Source organism: Coregonus lavaretus, assembly GCF_964263955.1.
Source record: "Coregonus lavaretus genome assembly, contig: HAP1_SCAFFOLD_333, whole genome shotgun sequence".
Classification (NCBI taxonomy): Eukaryota; Metazoa; Chordata; class Actinopteri; order Salmoniformes; family Salmonidae; genus Coregonus; species Coregonus lavaretus.
Window position 1 is genome coordinate 238,290 of NW_028164623.1, and position 22,283 is coordinate 260,572.

Here is a 22,283-nt window from a genome sequence, read left to right on the forward strand (position 1 = left end):
AAGGGGGATGCTTGCAAGCCGAAGAACACCATCCCAACCGTGAAGCATGGGGGTGGCAGCATCATGCTGTGGGGGTGCTTTGCTGCAGGAGGGACTGGTGCACTTCACAAAATAGATGGTATCATGAGGAAGGAAAATTATGTGGATATATTGAAGCAACATCTCAAGACATCAGTAAGGAAGTTAAAGCTTGGTCGCAAATGGGTCTTCCAAATGGACAATGGCCCCAAGCAATGTCTGGTATAGTCTATATATAACTGTAACTGTCTGGTATAGTCTATATATAACTGTCTGGTATAGCCTATATATATATAACTGTCTGGTATAGTCTATATATAACTGTCTGGTATAGTCTATATATAACTGTCTGGTATAGTCTATATATAACTGTCTGGTATAGCCTATATATAACTGTCTGGTATAGTCTATATATAACTGTAACTGTCTGGTATAGTCTATATATAACTGTAACTGTCTGGTATAGTCTATATATAACTGTCTGGTATAGTCTATATATAACTGTCTGGTATAGTCTATATATAACTGTAACTGTCTGGTATAGTCTATATATAACTGTCTGGTATAGCCTATATATATATAACTGTCTGGTATAGTCTATATATAACTGTCTGGTATAGTCTATATATAACTGTCTGGTATAGTCTATATATAACTGTCTGGTATAGTCTATATATAACTGTCTGGTATAGTCTATATATAACTGTCTGGTATAGTCTATATATAACTGTCTGGTATAGCCTATATATAACTGTAACTGTCTGGTATAGTCTATATATAACTGTCTGGTATAGCCTATATATAACTGTCTGGTATAGTCTATATATAACTGTCTGGTATAGTCTATATATAACTGTCTGGTATAGTCTATATATAACTGTAACTGTCTGGTATAGTCTATATATAACTGTCTGGTATAGTCTATATATAACTGTCTGGTATAGTCTATATATAACTGTCTTGTATAGTCTATATATAACTGTAACTGTCTGGTATAGTCTATATATAACTGTCTGGTATAGCCTATATATAACTGTCTGGTATAGTCTATATATAACTGTAACTGTCTGGTATAGTCTATATATAACTGTAACTGTCTGGTATAGTCTATATATAACTGTAACTGTCTGGTATAGCCTATATATAACTGTCTGGTATAGTCTATATATAACTGTCTGGTATAGCCTATATATAACTGTAACTGTCTGGTATAGCCTATATATAACTGTCTGGTATAGTCTATATATAACTGTCTGGTATAGTCTATATATAACTGTCTGGTATAGTCTATATATAACTGTAACTGTCTGGTATAGTCTATATATAACTGTCTGGTATAGTCTATATATAACTGTCTGGTATAGTCTATATATAACTGTCTGGTATAGTCTATATATAACTGTCTGGTATAGTCTATATATAACTGTCTGGTATAGTCTATATATAACTGTAACTGTCTGGTATAGTCTATATATAACTGTCTGGTATAGCCTATATATAACTGTCTGGTATAGTCTATATATAACTGTAACTGTCTGGTATAGTCTATATATAACTGTCTGGTATAGTCTATATATAACTGTCTGGTATAGTCTATATATAACTCTCTGGTATAGTATATATATAACTGTAACTGTCTGGTATAGTCTATATATAACTGTAACTGTCTGGTATAGCCTATATATAACTGTCTGGTATAGTCTATATATAACTGTCTGGTATAGTCTATATATAACTGTAACTGTCTGGTATAGCCTATATATAACTGTCTGGTATAGTCTATATATAACTGTAACTGTCTGGTATAGTCTATATATAACTGTCTGGTATAGTCTATATATAACTGTCTGGTATAGTCTATATATAACTGTCTGGTATAGTCTATATATAACTGTAACTGTCTGGTATAGTCTATATATAACTGTCTGGTATAGCCTATATATAACTGTCTGGTATAGTCTATATATAACTGTCTGGTATAGTCTATATATAACTGTCTGGTATAGTCTATATATAACTGTCTGGTATAGTCTATATATAACTGTCTGGTATAGTCTATATATAACTGTCTGGTATAGTCTATATATAACTGTCTGGTATAGTCTATATATAACTGTAACTGTCTGGTATAGTCTATATATAACTGTCTGGTATAGTCTATATATAACTGTCTGGTATAGTCTATATATAACTGTCTGGTATAGTCTATATATAACTGTAACTGTCTGGTATAGTCTATATATAACTGTCTGGTATAGTCTATATATAACTGTCTGGTATAGTCTATATATAACTGTCTGGTATAGTCTATATATAACTGTAACTGTCTGGTATAGCCTATATATAACTGTCTGGTATAGTCTATATATAACTGTCTGGTATAGTCTATATATAACTGTAACTGTCTGGTATAGCCTATATATAACTGTCTGGTATAGTCTATATATAACTGTCTGGTATAGTCTATATATAACTGTCTGGTATAGTCTATATATAACTGTCTGGTATAGTCTATATATAACTGTCTGGTATAGTCTATATATAACTGTCTGGTATAGTCTATATATAACTGTAACTGTCTGGTATAGCCTATATATAACTGTCTGGTATAGTCTATATATAACTGTCTGGTATAGTCTATATATAACTGTCTGGTATAGCCTATATATAACTGTCTGGTATAGCCTATATATAACTGTCTGGTATAGCCTATATATAACTGTAACTGGCTGCTATTGGCTAAAACACATGACTGATACAATATGAAGGGTGTCATGTCTTCAGCTCTCCAGTGTGTCAGTTCAAATCAAATCAAATCAAATGTTATTTGTCACATACAGTGGGGAGAACAAGTATTTGATACACTGCCGATTTTGCAGGTTTTCCTACTTACAAAGCATGTAGAGGTCTGTAATTTTTATCATAGGTACACTTCAACTGTGAGAGACAGAATCTAAAACAACAATCCAGAAAATCACATTGTATGATTTTTAAGTAATTAATTTGCATTTTATTGCATGACATAAGTATTTGATACATCAGAAAAGCAGAACTTAATATTTGGTACAGAAACCTTTGTTTGCAATTACAGAGATCATACGTTTCCTGTAGGTCTTGGCCATGTTTGCACACACTGCAGCAGGGATTTTGGCCCACTCCTCCATACAGACCTTCTCCAGATCCTTCAGGTTTCGGGGCTGTCGCTGAGCAATACGGACTTTCAGCTCCCTCCAAAGATTTTCTATTGGGTTCAGGTCTGGAGACTGGCTAGGATACTCCAGGACCTTGAGATGCTTCTTACGGAGCCACTCCTTAGTTGCCCTGGCTGTGTGTTTCGGGTTGTTGTCATGCTGGAAGACCCAGCCACAACCCATCTTCAATGCTCTTACTGAGGGAAGGAGATTGTTGGCCAAGATCTCGCGATACATGGCCCCATCCATCCTCCCCTCAATACGGTGCAGTCGTCCTGTCCCCTTTGCAGAAAAGCATCCCCAAAGAATGATGTTTCCACCTCCATGCTTCACAGTTGGGATGGTGTTCTTGGGGTTGTACTCATCCTTCTTCTTCCTCCAAACACGACGAGTGGAGTTTAGACCAAAAAGCTCTATTTTTGTCTCATCAGACCACATGACCGTCTCCCATTCCTCCTCTGGATCATCCAGATGGTCATTGGCAAACTTCAGACGGGCCTGGACATGCGCTGGCTTGAGCAGGGGGACCTTGCGTGCGCTGCAGGATTTAAATCCATGACGGCGTAGTGTGTTACTAATGGTTTTCTTTGAGACTGTGGTCCCAGCTCTCTTCAGGTCATTGACCAGGTCCTGCCGTGTAGTTCTGGGCTGATCCCTCACCTTCCTCATGATCATTGATGCCCCACGAGGTGAGATCTTGCATGGAGCCCCAGACCGAGGGTGATTGACCGTCATCTTGAACTTCTTCCATTTTCTAATAATTGCGCCAACAGTTGTTGCCTTCTCACCAAGCTCCTTGCCTATTGTCCTGTAGCCCATCCCAGCCTTGTGCAGATCTACAATTGTATCCCTGATGTCCTTACACAGCTCTCTGGTCTTGCCCATTGTGGAGAGGTTGGAGTCTGTTTGATTGAGTGTGTGGACAGGTGTCTTTTATACAGGTAACGATTCAAACAGGTGCAGTTAATACAGGTAATGAGTGGAGAACAGGAGGGCTTCTTAAAGAAAAACTAACAGGTCTGTGAGAGCCGGAATTCTTACTGGTTGGTAGGTGATCAAATAATTATGTCATGCAATAAAATGCAAATTAATTACTTAAAAATCATACAATGTGATTTTCTGGATTTTTGTTTTAGATTCCGTCTCTCACAGTTGAACTGTACCTATGATAAAAATTACAGACCTCTACATGCTTTGTAAGTAGGAAAACCTGCAAAATCGGCAGTGTATCAAATACTTGTTCTCCCCACTGTACACGTGTTTAGCAGATGTTATAGCGGGTGTAGCGAAATGCTTGTGCTTCTAGCTCCAACAGTGCAGTAATATCTAACAATAACACAACATATACCCAATACACACAAAAAAGTAAGGAATGGAATTTAAGAATATATACATATATGGACAAGCAATGACAGAGCGGCATGGACTAAGATACAGTAGAATATTATAGAATAGAATGCAGTATATACATATGAGATGAGTAGTGCAAGATATGGAAACATTATTAAAGTGACTGTCTGGTTTAGCTAGTCAGAGAATAATGTCTTATTACTGTTTAGAAATATATACTGTATACTGCACATCGTTATTATATACAGTAGCTCTGTCTGGTAAATAAACAATCTAGCTAGTGTCTACTCTTCAGCTGTGGCAGTCTACCTACTCCTACATGTAGTAAACCATCATCAGAACCCCCGACCCCTGCAAAATCGTTCTAAAAGTGTAAAAGTAGTTTGTTCAGTTCTTACTGAGGTGGAACCGGAGGAGGTTGCTATGTAGACCTTGATCACCATGTTAGAGTGCGTTGTCGCCGAGGCTCCAGTCAGACAGAATGATGCTCTGCTCTGCTTTGCTCTGCTCTGTTCTGCTCTGCTCTGTTCTGCTCTGCTTTGCTCTGCTCTGCTCTGCTCTGCTCTGTTCTGCTCTGCTCTGCTTTGCTCTGCTCTGTTCTGCTCTGCTCTGCTTTGCTCTGCTCTGCTCTGCTCTGCTCTGCTCTGCTCTGTTCTGCTCTGCTCTGCTCTGCTCTGTTCTGCTCTGCTCTGCTCTGCTCTGCTTTGCTCTGCTCTGTTCTGCTCTGCTCTGCTCTGCTCTGCTCTGCTTTGCTCTGCTCTGTTCTGTTCTGCTCTGCTCTGCTCCAACAGTAATAATGTGAGTTTCACAGCGATGACTCACAAGACAACTTCCTCCCGTCCTGTTCTGAACGATCCGCCCCTCTTCTCTCTCCCCGCCCCTTTTCTCTCCCTCTCGTTCTCTTTCCATTCTTTCACACCCTCCGTTTCTCGTTGAATAATGTCACCGTGACTTGATCAGTTGCAAAAAGTCGACCACAGACTCAATAGCCTAAAGGCGTGGACGTAAAGGGTCAGGAACTGTAACTTTCAAGAGAAAAATATGACCTTCTAGTCCTAGTCTGTCCAGTCAATGTGATGTCTATTTTCGCCGTCTGATCTAATTCAACGTTGAGCTCCACTTTGTGTCTGAATGCAACAATGTATCAAGAAGTAGCAGGGTAGCGTCCATTAGAATGACATCATAATCGAACCACAGTTCCAGTTGGTTACAATGTCGCGCCAGGTGGCGGTCAAAGGGCGTCTCAGAGCGCCCTCCAGTGGCAGACATCAAACACTGCATCCCCACTACAATACTGGTACATCTGGATCTTTTTGGATTTTAGTCCAGTTAGATAATGGCTATGAATTACAATAGCTAATAGAAGAACATAATGTAAGGCTAGTTGGTCACATTTGAAGGTGATCATTCATATTCCGCCCCCCCTCTCTCTCTATTCGGTGTGTCTGACTAGATAAGAGAGGAGGATGTTTTTAGTGAGGTGTGCTGTCTGTCCTCGTCCGCCAGGGGCGCAGCGAGACCAGCCCATTCATTCACACTGGGCTTTGTAGCTGAAGCCACCTACAGGCTCCCGGCCGATGCGACGCATGCATTCCCTCTCCTCAGATTCATTTAGAAAAGCCGACAAACATAAATGTGTCGAGCAAGAAGGGCGCCATGTTGGCCACAAGCACGAAGCCAAATGTTGATGTATTTTTCGTCTTATTTTGGGCAGAAGTTAAAATGGTGGAGTAGAGACAGTCGTTATATGATGCTTGGAACAGAGGGAGATTATTTTATTTGAGTTCCATTGAAATAAGACATTATAAATTAAACGCAACCTCTAGACCCCATCAAACCATGTTCCCTGTTCGCCGGGGCAGGTACTAATCAAGCCCTCGCTATTCTTTCATGGTGATTTTTTCTTTTAGCAAGGCTTTACTTCCCTCGCTTTGCTAGAAGCACTTCGCGCGTAAAGAACATCACTGGTTCCCAAATTCACAGTGTTCTGCAGCTGCGAATAGCGCTCCGTAATTGGCGGAGAGCACATCAATCATGCGTTTAGCCGCACCCCTCCCCCCATTCAACCAGTCTGGTGGCTGTTCCTGTGTGTTTACTACACGGACCAGGCAGCAGCAGACACTTGGCTTCACATGCACTCAACTCACAACAGCTAGCTAGCTAAACACTTTATAGTTCCATCTGAAACAGAATCGCCCAGAATCCAACATGCCCAAGAGAAAGGTACGTAGTTTGGTGACTATTTAGAGAGGATTGTGAAATAAGAAAAGCAGGCAGCTATTGATAGCGTGCAAATGAATGTAGAGAGCTATCCCCTCTCCACGATTACTTAATTATAAATCAATTTCTTTAGGGAATTTACAGTATTTATTTGGAGGGTATTTAAAAAAATATATATGTATTTTTTGTGTGTTTAAATGAATATTTTTTCTGATCGCTTGCGGGCTTAAAAGGCTGCTTTCCCCCGGCAGTCTCTGTCCTTTGGGAAGCCAGAAGTCTCTCTGTCTCCATGTAGTTAAAGCACAACCAGCAGCCATGCTTTGCAGCCCAAGTCTTCCTCTCTTCTTCGACCTACCGATCAGAAACGCTTCAGTTACCGCCATTTTCCCCGCAATCCGCCCAAAATGGCCCCGAAAATTCGCTTTAGTATCTCTAGTTTCAATTCTGATCGTTAAAAGATGCAATCGTCGTCGTATTTCGATAAAAATGTATATTTTTTCTCTTTGTTCATGGTCCCAGGTGGCTGCAGTGTCGTGTCTCTACCGGCGGGCGGCGCTGCGGAGGCTTAACGCTGCTCCTCCCCCCTCGCTTATCCCGCCCCGCGCGAGTTTTCAAATCCTGCCTGAGTTCATAGAAAGAAGAGAGATGGAGAGAGGAGAGAAAGACAGAGACAGATACTTAGGGACCCCAACTTTCAGTGTTACTGGTCCAAAAACACATAAACTGTTAACAAAACTCAAATATTACATTACAGTTAAATCCAATTGGTCTAGAAACAAGTTTACTTTAACATTATCTATGACATTTTTACTTTTTTCTTGAAATTGAAAAGTTATCTGGGGTCTTCCCTGACAGTTCAAAAATATGTAATTTGAGCCACCGTAGACTGTTGCTTGCTCTTATAGAGGCCAATAAAGTGTTGTTGTTGTGATAAGTTGTTTATTTGTTGTTGTTTGTCCTCAGCAGGGAGCCGCTGGGGACGCCAAGGAGGAGGTGAGACTGAGACAGACTCAACACTGTTACCTCGACTACAACTCATCCCTTATAATTACTATTAAATAAATCAACTCGTATTGTCAGCTCAGTTTCAACATAGTTGGTCTCGGACAGCGTGTGTGAGGGTTTGGATCAGCGTGTGTGAGGGTTTGGATCAGCGTGTGTGAGGGTTTGGATCAGCGTGTGTGAGGGTTTGGATCAGCGTGTGTGAGGGTTTGGATCAGCGTGTGTGAGGGTTTGGATCAGCGTGTGTTGTGTGTTGACGTGTTTTCTCTTCCTGTTGCAGCCCCAGAGGAGATCCGCCCGGTTATCAGCGGTGAGACCAGCTACCATACAGACATTATACACAACCTTATAACGCATCATATAACCTATACACTACCTTATAACGCATCATATAACCTATACACTACCTTATAACCTATACACTACCTTATAACGCATCATATAACCTATACACTACCTTATAACACATCATATAACCTTTACACTACCTTATAACGCATCATATAACCTATACACTACCTTATAACGCATCATATAACCTATACACTACCTTATAACGCATCATATAACCTATACACTACCTTATAACGCATCATATAACCTATACACTACCTTATAACACATCATATAACCTATACACTACCTTATAACGCATCATATAACCTATACACTACCTTATAACACATCATATAACCTATACACTACCTTATAACACATCATATAACCTATACACTACCTTATAATGCATCATATAACCTATACACTACCTTATAACGCATCATATAACCTATACACTACCTTATAACGCATCATATAACCTATACACTACCTTATAACCTATACACTACCTTATAACGCATCATATAACCTATACACTACCTTATAACGCATCATATAACCTATACACTACCTTATAACACATCATATAACCTATACACTACCTTATAACCTATACACTACCTTATAACGCATCATATAACCTATACACTACCTTATAACGCATTATATAACCTATACACTACCTTATAACCTATACACTACCTTATAATGCATCATATAACCTATACACTACCTTATAACACATCATATAACCTATACACTACCTTATAACGCATCATATAACCTATACACTACCTTATAACCTATACACTACCTTATAACGCATCATATAACCTATACACTACCTTATAACGCATCATATAACCTATACACTACCTTATAACCTATACACTACCTTATAACCTATACACTACCTTATAACGCATCATATAACCTATACACTACCTTATAACGCATCATATAACCTATACACTACCTTATAACGCATCATATAACCTATACACTACCTTATAACGCATAATATAACCTATACACTACCTTATAACACATCATATAACCTATACACTACCTTATAACCTATACACTACCTTATAACGCATCATATAACCTATACACTACCTTATAACCTATACGCTACCTTATAACGCATCATATAACCTATACACTACCTTATAACCCATCATATAACCTAAACACTACCTTATAACGCATCATATAACCTATACACTACCTTATAACGCATCATATAACCTATACACTACCTTATAACGCATCATATAACCTATACACTACCTTATAACGCATCATATAACCTATACACTACCTTATAACACATCATATAACCTATACACTACCTTATAACGCATCATATAACCTATACACTACCTTATAACCTATACACTACCTTATAACGCATCATATAACCTATACACTACCTTATAACGCATCATATAACCTATTCACTACCTTATAACCTATACACTACCTTATAACGCATCATATAACCTATACACTACCTTATAACGCATCATATAACCTATACACTACCTTATAACGCATCATATAACCTATACACTACCTTATAACGAATCATATAACCTATACACTACCTTATAACGCATCATAAAACCTATACACTACCTTATAACCTATACACTACCTTATAACACATCATATAACCTATACACTACCTTATAACACATCATATAACCTATACACTACCTTATAACGCATCATATAACCTATACACTACCTTATAACGCATCATATAACCTATACACTACCTTATAACGCATCATATAACCTATACACTACCTTATAACCTATACACTACCTTATAACGCATCATATAACCTATACACTACCTTATAACCCATCATATAACCTATACACTACCTTATAACGCATCATATAACCTATACACTACCTTATAACCTATACACTACCTTATAACCTATACACTACCTTATAACGCATCATATAACCTATACACTACCTTATAACGCATCATATAACCTATACACTACCTTATAACGCATCATATAACCTATACACTACCTTATAACGCATCATATAACCTATACACTACCTTATAACGCATCATATAACCTATACACTACCTTATAACACATCATATAACCTATACACTACCTTATAACCTATACACTACCTTATAACACATCATATAACCTATACACTACCTTATAACGCATCATATAACCTATACACTACCTTATAACCTATACACTACCTTATAACGCATCATATAACCTATACACTACCTTATAACGCATCATATAACCTATACACTACCTTATAACACATCATATAACCTATACACTACCTTATAACGCATCATATAACCTATACACTACCTTATAACGCATCATATAACCTATACACTACCTTATAACGCATCATATAACCTATACACTACCTTATAACGCATCATATAACCTATATACCAGTTTATAGCACATTTATTGCCTATAATTAAGCTTACAACGCATCATATACTTATATACCACCTTAAAACACATCATACAACCACTATATGCCAAATAACAAATCTATATCCTCTGCTACAATCACTATACAATCATATGACACATTATCACTATATACCAGGTAATTACATATTTATTATCACTATGTACCAGGTAATTACATATTTATTATCACTATGTACCAGGTATTTACACATTTATTATCACTATATATCGGGTAATTACACATTTATTATCACTATATACCGGGTAATTACATATTTATTATCACTATATACCAGGTAATTACATATTTATTATCACTATATACCAGGTAATTACATATTTATTATCACTATATACCAGGTAATTACATATTTATTATCACTATATACCAGGTAATTACATATTTATTATCACTATATACCAGGTAATTACATATTTATTATCACTATATACCAGGTAATTACACATTTATTATCACTATATGCAGGTAATTACACATTAATTATCACTATATACCGGGTAATTACACATTTATTATCACTATATACCGGGTAATTACACATTTATTATCACTATATACCGGGTAATTACACATTTATTATCACTATATACCGGGTAATTACACATTTATTATCACTATATACCGGGTAATTACACATTTATTATCACTATGTACCGGGTATTTACACATTTATTATCACTATGTACCGGGTAATTACACATTTATTATCACTATGTACCGGGTAATTACACATTCTAAATTAAACTCAGCTACCAACAGCTTGTACACCTTAATAACATCTGCTACAATAACCACCATATTATTAGACATGTATTATAAATATACACCAGGTTATTACACAAACTGATATCGTATCTATTAGCTATATACTAGCTTATAACACCTTTATTACCTCTGCTACTATACTACACCCTAGTATTACACATTTATAACGGCATAACATCTATTATCAATATACAACATACTCAGCTACAATCAGCTGAACACTAATACCTCTTATTCCATTTTATTAAACAGTTATAATCTCTGCTACAATCACTAAACCACATTATCACTATAGACCTGCTTTATTACACATAACATTGAACGTGGCTACAACCAGCTGATATCACATATAACCGCTTATTACATTTTATTAAACATTTATAATCTCTGCTACTATAACTACATCCACATCATTACACATTTATTATCACTATATACCAGATTATTAAACATAACATATTCAACTCAGCTACAATCTACTTTTAACACACTTAATACATCCTGCTGTGAACACAACACTTAGTTAATTACATCTGTGTCCATACATGGCAGCTAATTCCACATGTATTACATATGAAGCCTTCTACAAGCACCATACACTACACTTATCACTATACACCAGCTAATTCCACATGTATTACATATGAAGCCTTCTACAAGCACCATACACTACACTTATCACTATACACCAGCTAATTCCACATGTATTACATATGAAGCCTTCTACAAGCACCATACACTACACTTATCACTATACACCAGCTAATTCCACATGTATTACATATTTAACAGGTAACACAACTCTGAACCAGTTTATAACTCAGTAAAGTCCCACTGAAGCCCTAGCTCCTATTGGTCAGTAGATCTGAAGCCCTAGCTCCTATTGGTCAGTAGATCTGAAGCCCTAGCTCCTATTGGTCAGTAGATCTGAAGCCCTAGCTCCTATTGGTCAGTAGATCTGAAGCCCTAGCTCCTATTGGTCAGTAGATCTGAAGCCCTAGCTCCTATTGGTCAGTAGATCTGAAGCCCTAGCTCCGATTGGTCAGTAGAACTAGGAATGATCAGTGGTTGTAGAACACATGAAACTGATGTTTGTTCTCTCTCTCTCTAGAAACCAGCCCCAGCCAAGGCTGAACCCAAGGCCAAGAAGGAGAAACCAGCAAAGGTAAGAGAACAGAACTACAATCCCCAGGGTTGTGCATAATATACTGAACAAAAATATAAACACAACATGCAACAATTTCAAAGATTTGACTGAGTTACAGTTCATTTAAGGAAATCAGTCAATTGAAATAAATAAATTAGGCCCTAATCTATTGATTTCACATGACTGGGCCCCTGCGCAGCCATGGGTGGGCCTGGGAGGGCATAAGCCCACCCACTCGGGAGTCAGGTCCAGCCAATCAGAATTAGTTTTTCCCCAAAAAAGGGCTTTATAACAGACATAAATACTCCTCAGTCCAACCCTCAAGAACTCAACTCAACTACCATCAAACAGAACAACAGACTAGAACATCACATTACAGAACTACAAACCCCAGAAGCATAAAAAATAAAACAGAACTATAAACCCCCTACAGAAAGAGAAGGCATATAGTAGTCCTGGTACATATGAACATGGTATAGATGAGGATAATGTTAAGGATAATGTCTGTCATCCCCCCATCCAGAAAGAGAAGGCTGTGAACGACAAGAAGGAGGAGAAGAAAACTAAGAAGGCAGCAGCGAAGGAGAACGCTGAGGCCGAGGCCGCTGAGGAGAACCACTCTGAGAACGGAGACGCCAAGACCAACCAGGTAATATACATTACTAGACTGTACACTACTCTACTATATACTACTATACTGTATACTACTGAACTATATACTACTGTACTATATACTACTGAACTATATACTACTATACTGTATACTACTGAACTATATACTACTGTACTATATACTACTGAACTATATACTACTATACTGTACACTACTGAACTATATACTACTATATACTACTGTATACTACTCTACTATATACTACTGTACTGTACACTACTCTACTATATACTACTGTACTGTACACTACTGTACTATATAATACTATACTGTACACTACTGTACTATATACTACTATACTGTACACTACTGAACTATATACTACTATATACTACTGTACACTACTCTACTATATACTACTGTACTGTACACTACTGTACTATATACTACTGTACTGTACACTACTCTACTATATACTACTGTACTGTACACTACTCTACTATATACTACTGTACTGTACACTACTCTACTATATACTACTGTACTGTACACTACTCTACTATATACTACTGTACTGTACACTACTGTACTATATACTACTGTACTGTACACTACTCTACTATATACTACTGTACACTACTGAACTATATACTACTATATACTACTGTACACTACTCTACTATATACTACTCTACTGTACACTACTGAACTATATACTACTGTACTGTACACTACTGTACTATATAATACTATACTGTACACTACTGTACTATATACTACTAAACTGTACACTACTATATACTACTATACTGTACACTACTATACTGTACTATATATTACTATACTGTACTATATTTTACATTTTAGTAATTTAGCAGACGCTCTTATCCAGAGCGACTTACAGTTAGTGAGTGCATACATTTTCATACTATATACTGCTATACTGTACACTACTATACTCTACTATATACTACTGTACTGTACACGACTATACTCTACTATATACTGCTATACTGTACTCTACTGTACTATGCTCTACTATATAATAATATGCCATTTAGCAGACGCTTTTATCCAAAGCGACTTACAGTCATGTGTGCATACATTTTTACGTATGGGTGGTCCCGGGGATCGAACCCACTACCCTGGTGTTACAAGCGCCGTGCTCTACCAATTGAGCTACAGAGGACCACAGTATATACTACTGTACTGTACACTACTATATTATACACTACTATATACTACTGTACTGTACACTAATATATACTACTATACTGTATACTACTGTACTGTATACTACTGTACTATATACTACTGTACTGTACACTACTGTACTATATACTACTATACTGTACACTACTGTACTATATACTACTGTACACTACTATACTCTACTATATACTACTATACTGTACACCACTGTACTATATACTACTATACTGTACACTACTGTACTATATACTACTGTACACTACTATACTCTACTATATACTACTATACTATACACTACTGTACAATATATTATACTGTACACTACTATACTCTACTATATACTACTATACTGTACACTACTGTACTATATAATACTATACTGTACACTACTGTACTATATACTACTCTACTATATACTACTATATACTACTGTACTGTACACTACTATATACTACTATACTATACACTACTGTACTATATATTATACTGTACACTACTATACTCTACTATATACTACTATACTGTACACTACTGTACTATATAATACTATACTGTACACTACTGTACTATATACTAATCTACTGTACACTACTGTACTGTACTCTACTATATACTACTATACTGTACACTACTGTACTATATAATACTATACTGTACACTACTGTACTATATACTACTGTACTGTACACTACTATATACTACTGTACTGTACACTAATATATACTACTGTACTGTACACTACTGTACTATATACTACTGTACTGTATACTACTGTACTATATACTACTGTACTGTACACTACTGTACTATATACTACTATACTGTACACCACTGTACTATATACTACTATACTGTACTATATACTACTGTACTGTACACTACTATACTCTACTATATACTACTATACACTACTGTACTATATATTATACTGTACACTAATATACTCTACTATATACTACTATACTGTACACTACTGTACTATATAATACTATACTGTACACTACTGTACTATATACTACTATATACTACTCTACTATATACTACTGTACTGTACACTACTATATACTACTATACTATACACTACTGTACTATATATTATACTGTACACTACTATACTCTACTATATACTACTATACTGTACACTACTGTACTATATAATACTATACTGTACACTACTGTACTATATACTACTATATACTACTCTACTATATACTACTATATACTACTGTACTGTACACTACTGTACTATATAATACTATACTGTACACTACTGTACTATATACTAATCTACTGTACACTACTGTACTGTACTCTACTATATACTACTATACTGTACACCACTGTACTATATACTACTATACTGTACACTACTGTACTATATACTACTGTACTACTAGGAGGAACTAGAAAGACGTCATGGACTGTAGAGGACATGAGGCTGGACATGAGGCTGGACATGAGCCTGGTCATCAAGGGACATTTGAAGACTGGTCAGGTTGATGGCAGAGAGAAGCTCCTGTTTAGGATGAGAAACTAAAACAGGAATGTCAGGTTGATGGCAGAGAGAAGCTCCTGTTTAGGATGAGAAACTAAAACAGGAATGTCAGGTTGATGGCAGAGAGAAGCTCCTGTTTAGGATGAGAAACTAAAACAGGAATGTCAGGTTGATGGCAGAGAGAAGCTCCTGTTTAGGATGAGAAACTAAAACAGGAATGTCAGGTTGATGGCAGAGAGAAGCTCCTGTTTAGGATGAGAAACTAAAACAGGAATGTCAGGTTGATGGCAGAGAGAAGCTCCTGTTTAGGATGAGAAACTAAAACAGGAATGTCAGGTTGATGGCAGAGAGAAGCTCCTGTTTAGGATGAGAAACTAAAACAGGAATGTCAGGTTGATGGCAGAGAGAAGCTCCTGTTTAGGATGAGAAACTAAAACAGGAATGTCAGGTTGATGGCAGAGAGAAGCTCCTGTTTAGGATGAGAAACTAAAACAGGAATGTCAGGTTGTTCTACTGACCTGTAACCTCTGACCCTGCAGATGGAGGAGGCTCCCGAGGCGGTGAAGGAGGAAGCCAAGTCTGAGTAGCAACACTGCCGAGCCCTGACCCCTAATCTCCGACCCCAACCCTCCCCCAGCCTGCCCCAGTGTTCGTGGTCCCCCTCCAAGGCATATTGTTAACAGAGGAATATTTTTATCAATGATTTTATAAGTATACGATCTACTATCCATACAGATTTTTAGCACAAAGCGAAGCTGAGTAATATGATGCAGGTCTGCAGTGGTCATATCAACAAAGTGTCTGCAGGCAAGATGATGAACACACTAAAATCTTTTTTAAACGGCGTTTCATGATTGTGTAGGAAGCAAAGCGCGTCCCATCCCATAGTGAGTTGTGTGTTCCTGTGCCCCCCCCCCCCCCCACGGTTGGTTCTACTACGGTTGTCCTAGGGTTCTACCTTAGTCCTGGTTTATTAACGGTTCTCCCTGACGTTCTGTTTTGATCCCGTCTGTTCTGTGCAGTGAGTTCCCTTGCTTTGTCTTAATGTTCCTGTTTTTACATTAAACATGTTCTAAGCGTGTTGAAAGTGTGTTGTCCAATAAGAAAGAGGAAGAGGATCATGAGAAACATTCCGGACAGAGTGATATGCGTGTCTCCAAGGCGACCCTGTAACAATGACATGCGTGTCTCCAAGGCGACCCTGTAACAGTGACATGCATGTGTCTCCTAAGCGACTACATCAGCCGTGTGTGTGACAGCTCTCCATCTTGCTGGTTTTCTAAACACACACAGTTTTTTTTTTAGATGAAGGATTCTCTGACGTGTGCAGGAGTCTGTCTGTCCCTCTGATGTTCTGGAATTCTCCAATAAAAGCAAGTCCTGTGAATTTTCCTCAAACCTTTGTTGAGTCTTTATTACGTCCTCCTAGCCCGGTCTAGTTGGGTCTTAGTTCTGTGTGAAGGCTGTTGCAGTTCTGTTGTAGTTCTGTCATTCACAGGTGTGAAACTAGCTCCTGACTAATCCGGCAGGAAAACGAGGGACGTTTTCTTCAGACACATTAATCCTACTCCTGGATTCTCCATTGATCATGCTTCTTAGTCCAGGACTAGGCCCTACAGTGTTAATGTGAGCCCCGTTTGTCCTCACAGCTGCTCTGTCAGAGAAAAGCCTGGGGCAACGCATTTATAACATTCATACTTTACCTCTGAGAAAGAAAAGAAAGAGTGATACCTTTGACAGAAGAAAGAAAAAGAGGGAAGGATAAAAGAACTGATTGCAGGAGATTCTTCTAAGAGCAGGCTCCATTTTGTCTCTTGGTTGTGGAGAGTAGTTATGTTTATGACCACTAGGTGTCAGCCTTGTCCTGTATCAGCTGTGAGAGCAGGGTGCCAGTCTTCTCTGCAGGGGGCTAAGAGTTAGTGTGGCAGCAGGCTTTTGTTCCAACCAAGCAATGACACCTGATTCAACTAATCATCAAATCCTGTTCATCATTGAGGAATGTATTAGTTGTGTGACTGCTTGGCTGGAGCAAAATCTTGCACCCACACTGACACCGCTGAGTTAAAATCAGGAAACCATATACATAGAATTACTAGTTAACAGAGTTGGTGAAGCTACTCAAAAAATATAGTTTACCAATTACTTCACACTGGAAGAAGTTAAGATATACTAAATCTACCCTTAAAGATGCACTATGCAGAAATCGCTCCGCCATTTCCTGGTTGCTAAAATTCAAATAGTTCGCCATATTTCAGTTTATGTGGCAAAACAAGCAAGTACAGTGTAGAGAATCATTGTACCATCTAAACCACTGTGAAATACAGTATATTTTCCATAATATATTTTTTTGTATTTTCAGCTGTTTGAAGCTGGTGTACAAAACTGAAAGTAAAAGACTCAAAAACTAAACTTAAGAACGGAAGCATAGAAATAGCGCACATAGAACAGAACTACTGCAATGAGAATGACAGATCTATAACGCACAATTAAATGTGAATTTGGTCGGGTCACCCAAAAAGTTACATACTGTATTGTAGCTTTAAGAAAAATATGAGTTATTTTGAAAAAGTAGTCAAATACATCCAAACTACTTTGTGAAAAATTATAACATCTGAAATGTTAGAGAATACAAATTGCGAGAACATATCACTCTGTAGTCAGATGTTAACAGAATGTGTAATTTATCCTATTAAACACTGATGATGAAATGAAGGACAGTCTTACCTACCTACAGTGGGGGGAAAAAAGTATTTAGTCAGCCACCAATTGTTCAAGTTCTCCCACTTATAAAGATGAGAGAGGCCTGTAATTTTCATCATAGGTACACGTCAACTATGACAGACAAATTGAGGAAAAAAAATTCAGAAAATCACATTGTAGGATTTTTAATGAATTTATTTGCAAATTATGGTGGAAAATAAGTATTTGGTCACCTACAAACAAGCAAGATTTCTGGCTCTCACAGACCTGTAACTTCTTCTTTAAGAGGCTCCTATGTCCTCCACTCGTTACCTGTATTAATGGCACCTGTTTGAACTTGTTATCAGTATAAAAGACACCTGTCCACAACCTCAAACAGTCACACTCCAAACTCCACTATGGCCAAGACCAAAGAGCTGTCAAAGGACACCAGAAACAAAATTGTAGACCTGCACCAGGCTGGGAAGACTGAATCTGCAATAGGTAAGCAGCTTGGTTTGAAGAAATCAACTGTGGGAGCAATTATTAGGAAATGGAAGACATACAAGACCACTGATAATCTCCCTCGATCTGGGGCTCCACGCAAGATCTCACCCCGTGGGGTCAAAATGATCACAAGAACGGTGAGCAAAAATCCCAGAACCACACAGGGGGACCTAGTGAATGACCTGCAGAGAGCTGGGACCAAAGTAACAAAGCCTACCATCAGTAACACACTATGCCGCCAGGGACTCATATCCTGCAGTGCCAGACGTGTCCCCCTGCTTAAGCCAGTACATGTCCAGGCCCGTCTGAAGTTTGCTAGAGTACATTTGGATGATCCAGAAGAGGATTGGGAGAATGTCATATGGTCAGATGAAACCAAAATATAACTTTTTGGTAAAAACTCAACTCGTCGTGTTTGGAGGACAAAGAATTCTGAGTTGCATCCAAAGAACACCATACCTACTGTGAAGCATGGGGGTGGAAACATCATGCTTTGGGGCTGTTTTTCTGCAAAGGGACCAGGACGACTGATCCATGTAAAGGAAAGAATGAATGGGGCCATGTATCGTGAGATTTTGAGTGAAAACCTCCTTCCATCAGCAAGGGCATTGAAGATGAAACGTGGCTGGGTCTTTCAGCATGACAATGATCCCAAACACACCGCCCGGGTAACGAAGGAGTGGCTTCGTAAGAAGCATTTCAAGGTCCTGGAGTGGCCTAGCCAGTCTCCAGATCTCAACCCCATAGAAAATCTTTGGAGAGAGTTGAAAGTCTGTGTTGCCCAGCGACAGCCCCAAAACATCACTGCTCTAGAGGAGATCTGCATGGAGGAATGGGCCAAAATACCAGCAAGAGCGTGTGAAAACCTTGTGAAGACTTACAGAAAACGTTTGACCTGTGTCATTGCCAACAAAGGGTATATAACAAAGTATTGAGAAACTTTTGTTATTGACCAAATACTTATTTTCCACCATAATTGCAAATAAATTCATTAAAAATCCTACAATGTGATTTTCTGGATTTTCTTTCCTCATTTTGTCTGTCATAGTTGACGTGTACCTATGATGAAAATTACAGGCCTCTCTCATCTTTTTAAGTGGGAGAACTTGCACAATTGGTGGCTGACTAAATACTTTTTTTCCCCACTGTATATTTTCTTTTTCTTTTAGGAAAAACAAAGTAGTGTGTAGTTCCAGTAGTTAGCTACATGGTAAAACAGTAGTGTGTAGTTCCAGTAGTTAGCTTCACAGCTACATGGTAAAACAGTAGTGTGTATTTCCAGTAGTTAGCAACATGGTAAAACAGTAGTGTGTAGTTCCAGTAGTTAGCTTCACAGCTACATGGTAAAACAGTAGTGTGTATTTCCAGTAGTTAGCAACATGGTAAAACAGTAGTGTGTATTTCCAGTAGTTAGCTACACCGCTACATGGTAAAACAGTAGTGTGTAGTTCCAGTAGTTAGCTACACAGCTACATGGTAAAACAGTAGTGTGTAGTTCCAGTAGTTAGCAACACAGCTACATGGTAAAACAGTAGTGTATAGTTCCAGTAGTTAGCTACACAGCTACATGGTAAAACAGTAGTGTGTAGTTCCAGTAGTTAGCAACATGGTAAAACAGTAGTGTGTATTTCCAGTAGTTAGCTCCACTCTACCTCTCCTCTCCTCTCTTCTCCTCTTCGTTTCTCTCCGCTTCCTCTTTCTCTCCTCTCCTCTCCTCTCCTCTCCCATCCTTCTCTTCTCCTTTTCGTTTCTCTCCTCCACTCCTTGCCTCTCCGACCCACCCCTCTCTCCTCCTCTCCTCTCATCTCCTCTCCTCTCCTTTATTCTCTCCTCTTTGCTTCGCTCCTCTGCTCTTCTCCTCCTCTTCCTCTCCTCTTCCTCAAATCGGTCCCTCCTCTCCTCTCCTCTCCTCTCCTCCCCTCTCCTCTCCTCTCCTCTCTTCTTCATTTCTCTCCGCTTCCTCTAACCCCTCCTCTTCTCTCATCTCCTCTTCTCTCCTCTCCTCTCCTTTCTTCTCTTCTCCTCTCCTCTTCGCTTCTCCACTCTCCTCTCTTCTCCTATCATCTCCTTTCATCTTCGCTTCTCTCCTCTGCTCTTCTTTTCCTCTTCCTCACCTAAGTTCTTACTCTCTCTCCTCTCCTCTCCTCTCCTCTCCTCTGCTCATCTTTTCCTCTTCCTCTCCTCTGCTCTGCTCATCTTTTCCTCTTCCTCTCCTCTTCCTCAAATCGGTTCCTCCTCTCCTCTCCTCTCCTCTCCTCTCCTCTCCTCTCCTCTCCTCTCCTCTCCTCTCCTCTCCCATCCTTCTCCTCTCCTCTCTTCTCCTCTTCATTTTTCTCCGCTTCCTCTTCCTCTCCTCTCCTCTCCTCTCCTCTACTCTCCCATCCTTCTCTTCTCCTCTTCGCTTCTCTCCGCTTCCTCTTCAGCTCCTCTCCTCTCCTCTCCTCTTCGCTTCTCCACTCTCCTCTCCTCCTCTCATTTCCTCTTCACTTCTCTCCTCTGCTCTTCTTCTCCTCTTCCTCACATCGGTTCGTCCTCTCCTCTCCTCTCCTTTCTTCTCTTCTCCTCTCCTCTTCGCTTCTCCACTCTCCTCTCCTCTCCTTTCCTCTTCACTTCTCTCCTCTGCTCTTCTTCTCCTCTTCCTCACATCGGTTCTTCCTCTCCTCTCCGCTCCTCTCCACTCCTCTCCTCTCCACTCCTCTGCTCATCTTTTCCTCTTACTCTCCTCTTCCTCAAATCGGTTCCTCCTCTCCTCTCCTCTCCTCTCCTCTCCTCTCCTCTCCTCTCCTCTTTGCTTCCCTCCTCTGCTCTTCTCCTCCTATTCCTCTCCTCTTCCTCAAATCGGTTCCTCCTCTCCTCTCCTATCCTCTCCTCTCCTCTTCATTTCTCTCAGCTTCCTCTAACCCCTCCTCTTCTCTCCTCTCCTCTCCTTTCTTCTCTTCTCCTCTCCTCTTCGCTTCTCCACTCTCCTCTCTTCTCCTATCATCTCTTCTCCTCTCCTCTTCGCTTCTCCACTATCCTCTCTTCTCCTCTCTTCTCCTCTCCTCTTTGCTTCGCTCCTCTGCTCTTCTCCTCCTCTTCCTCTCCTCTCCTCTCCTCTCATCTCCTCTACCTCTCCTCTCCGCTTCCTCTTCCACTCCTCTCCTCTCCTCTTCGTTTCTCTCCGCTTCCTCTCTCTCTGCTTCCTCTCCTCTCCTCTCCTCTCCTCTCTCCTCTCCTCTCCTCTCCTCTCCT

At 38.9% G+C, this 22,283-nt stretch overlaps 2 protein-coding genes across 3 annotated transcripts in view; one reads left to right on the plus strand and one right to left on the minus strand.

The window, feature by feature from the left end:
* The window catches only part of LOC311116841 (adapter SH3BGRL-like), a 65,757-nt gene extending 60,404 nt beyond the window's left edge, over window positions 1-5,353 (minus strand). Inside the window, exon 1 of the mRNA XM_084191877.1 lies at window positions 4,958-5,353. Within this exon, the coding sequence (XP_084048003.1) occupies window positions 4,958-5,002 (45 nt within the window). The 5' untranslated portion in view covers window positions 5,003-5,353. The remainder of the gene's footprint in view (window positions 1-4,957) is intronic.
* A 1,286-nt stretch (window positions 5,354-6,639) lies between these two features.
* LOC311116840 (non-histone chromosomal protein HMG-14A-like) lies at window positions 6,640-17,258 on the plus strand. 2 transcript variants are annotated; one of them, XM_084191875.1, is made up of 6 exons: window positions 6,640-6,782; window positions 7,743-7,772; window positions 8,062-8,091; window positions 12,511-12,564; window positions 13,070-13,195; window positions 16,406-17,258. In XM_084191875.1, the coding sequence occupies exons 1-6, from the start codon at window positions 6,768-6,770 to the stop codon at window positions 16,451-16,453; spliced, it is 303 nt and encodes a 100-aa protein (XP_084048001.1). In that variant the 5' UTR covers window positions 6,640-6,767; the 3' UTR covers window positions 16,454-17,258. The 2 variants fall into 2 exon arrangements, with proteins under 2 accessions (XP_084048001.1, XP_084048002.1); XM_084191876.1 differs by having other exon boundaries at window positions 6,657-6,782; window positions 7,746-7,772.
* Window positions 17,259-22,283: the final 5,025 nt, after the last annotated feature.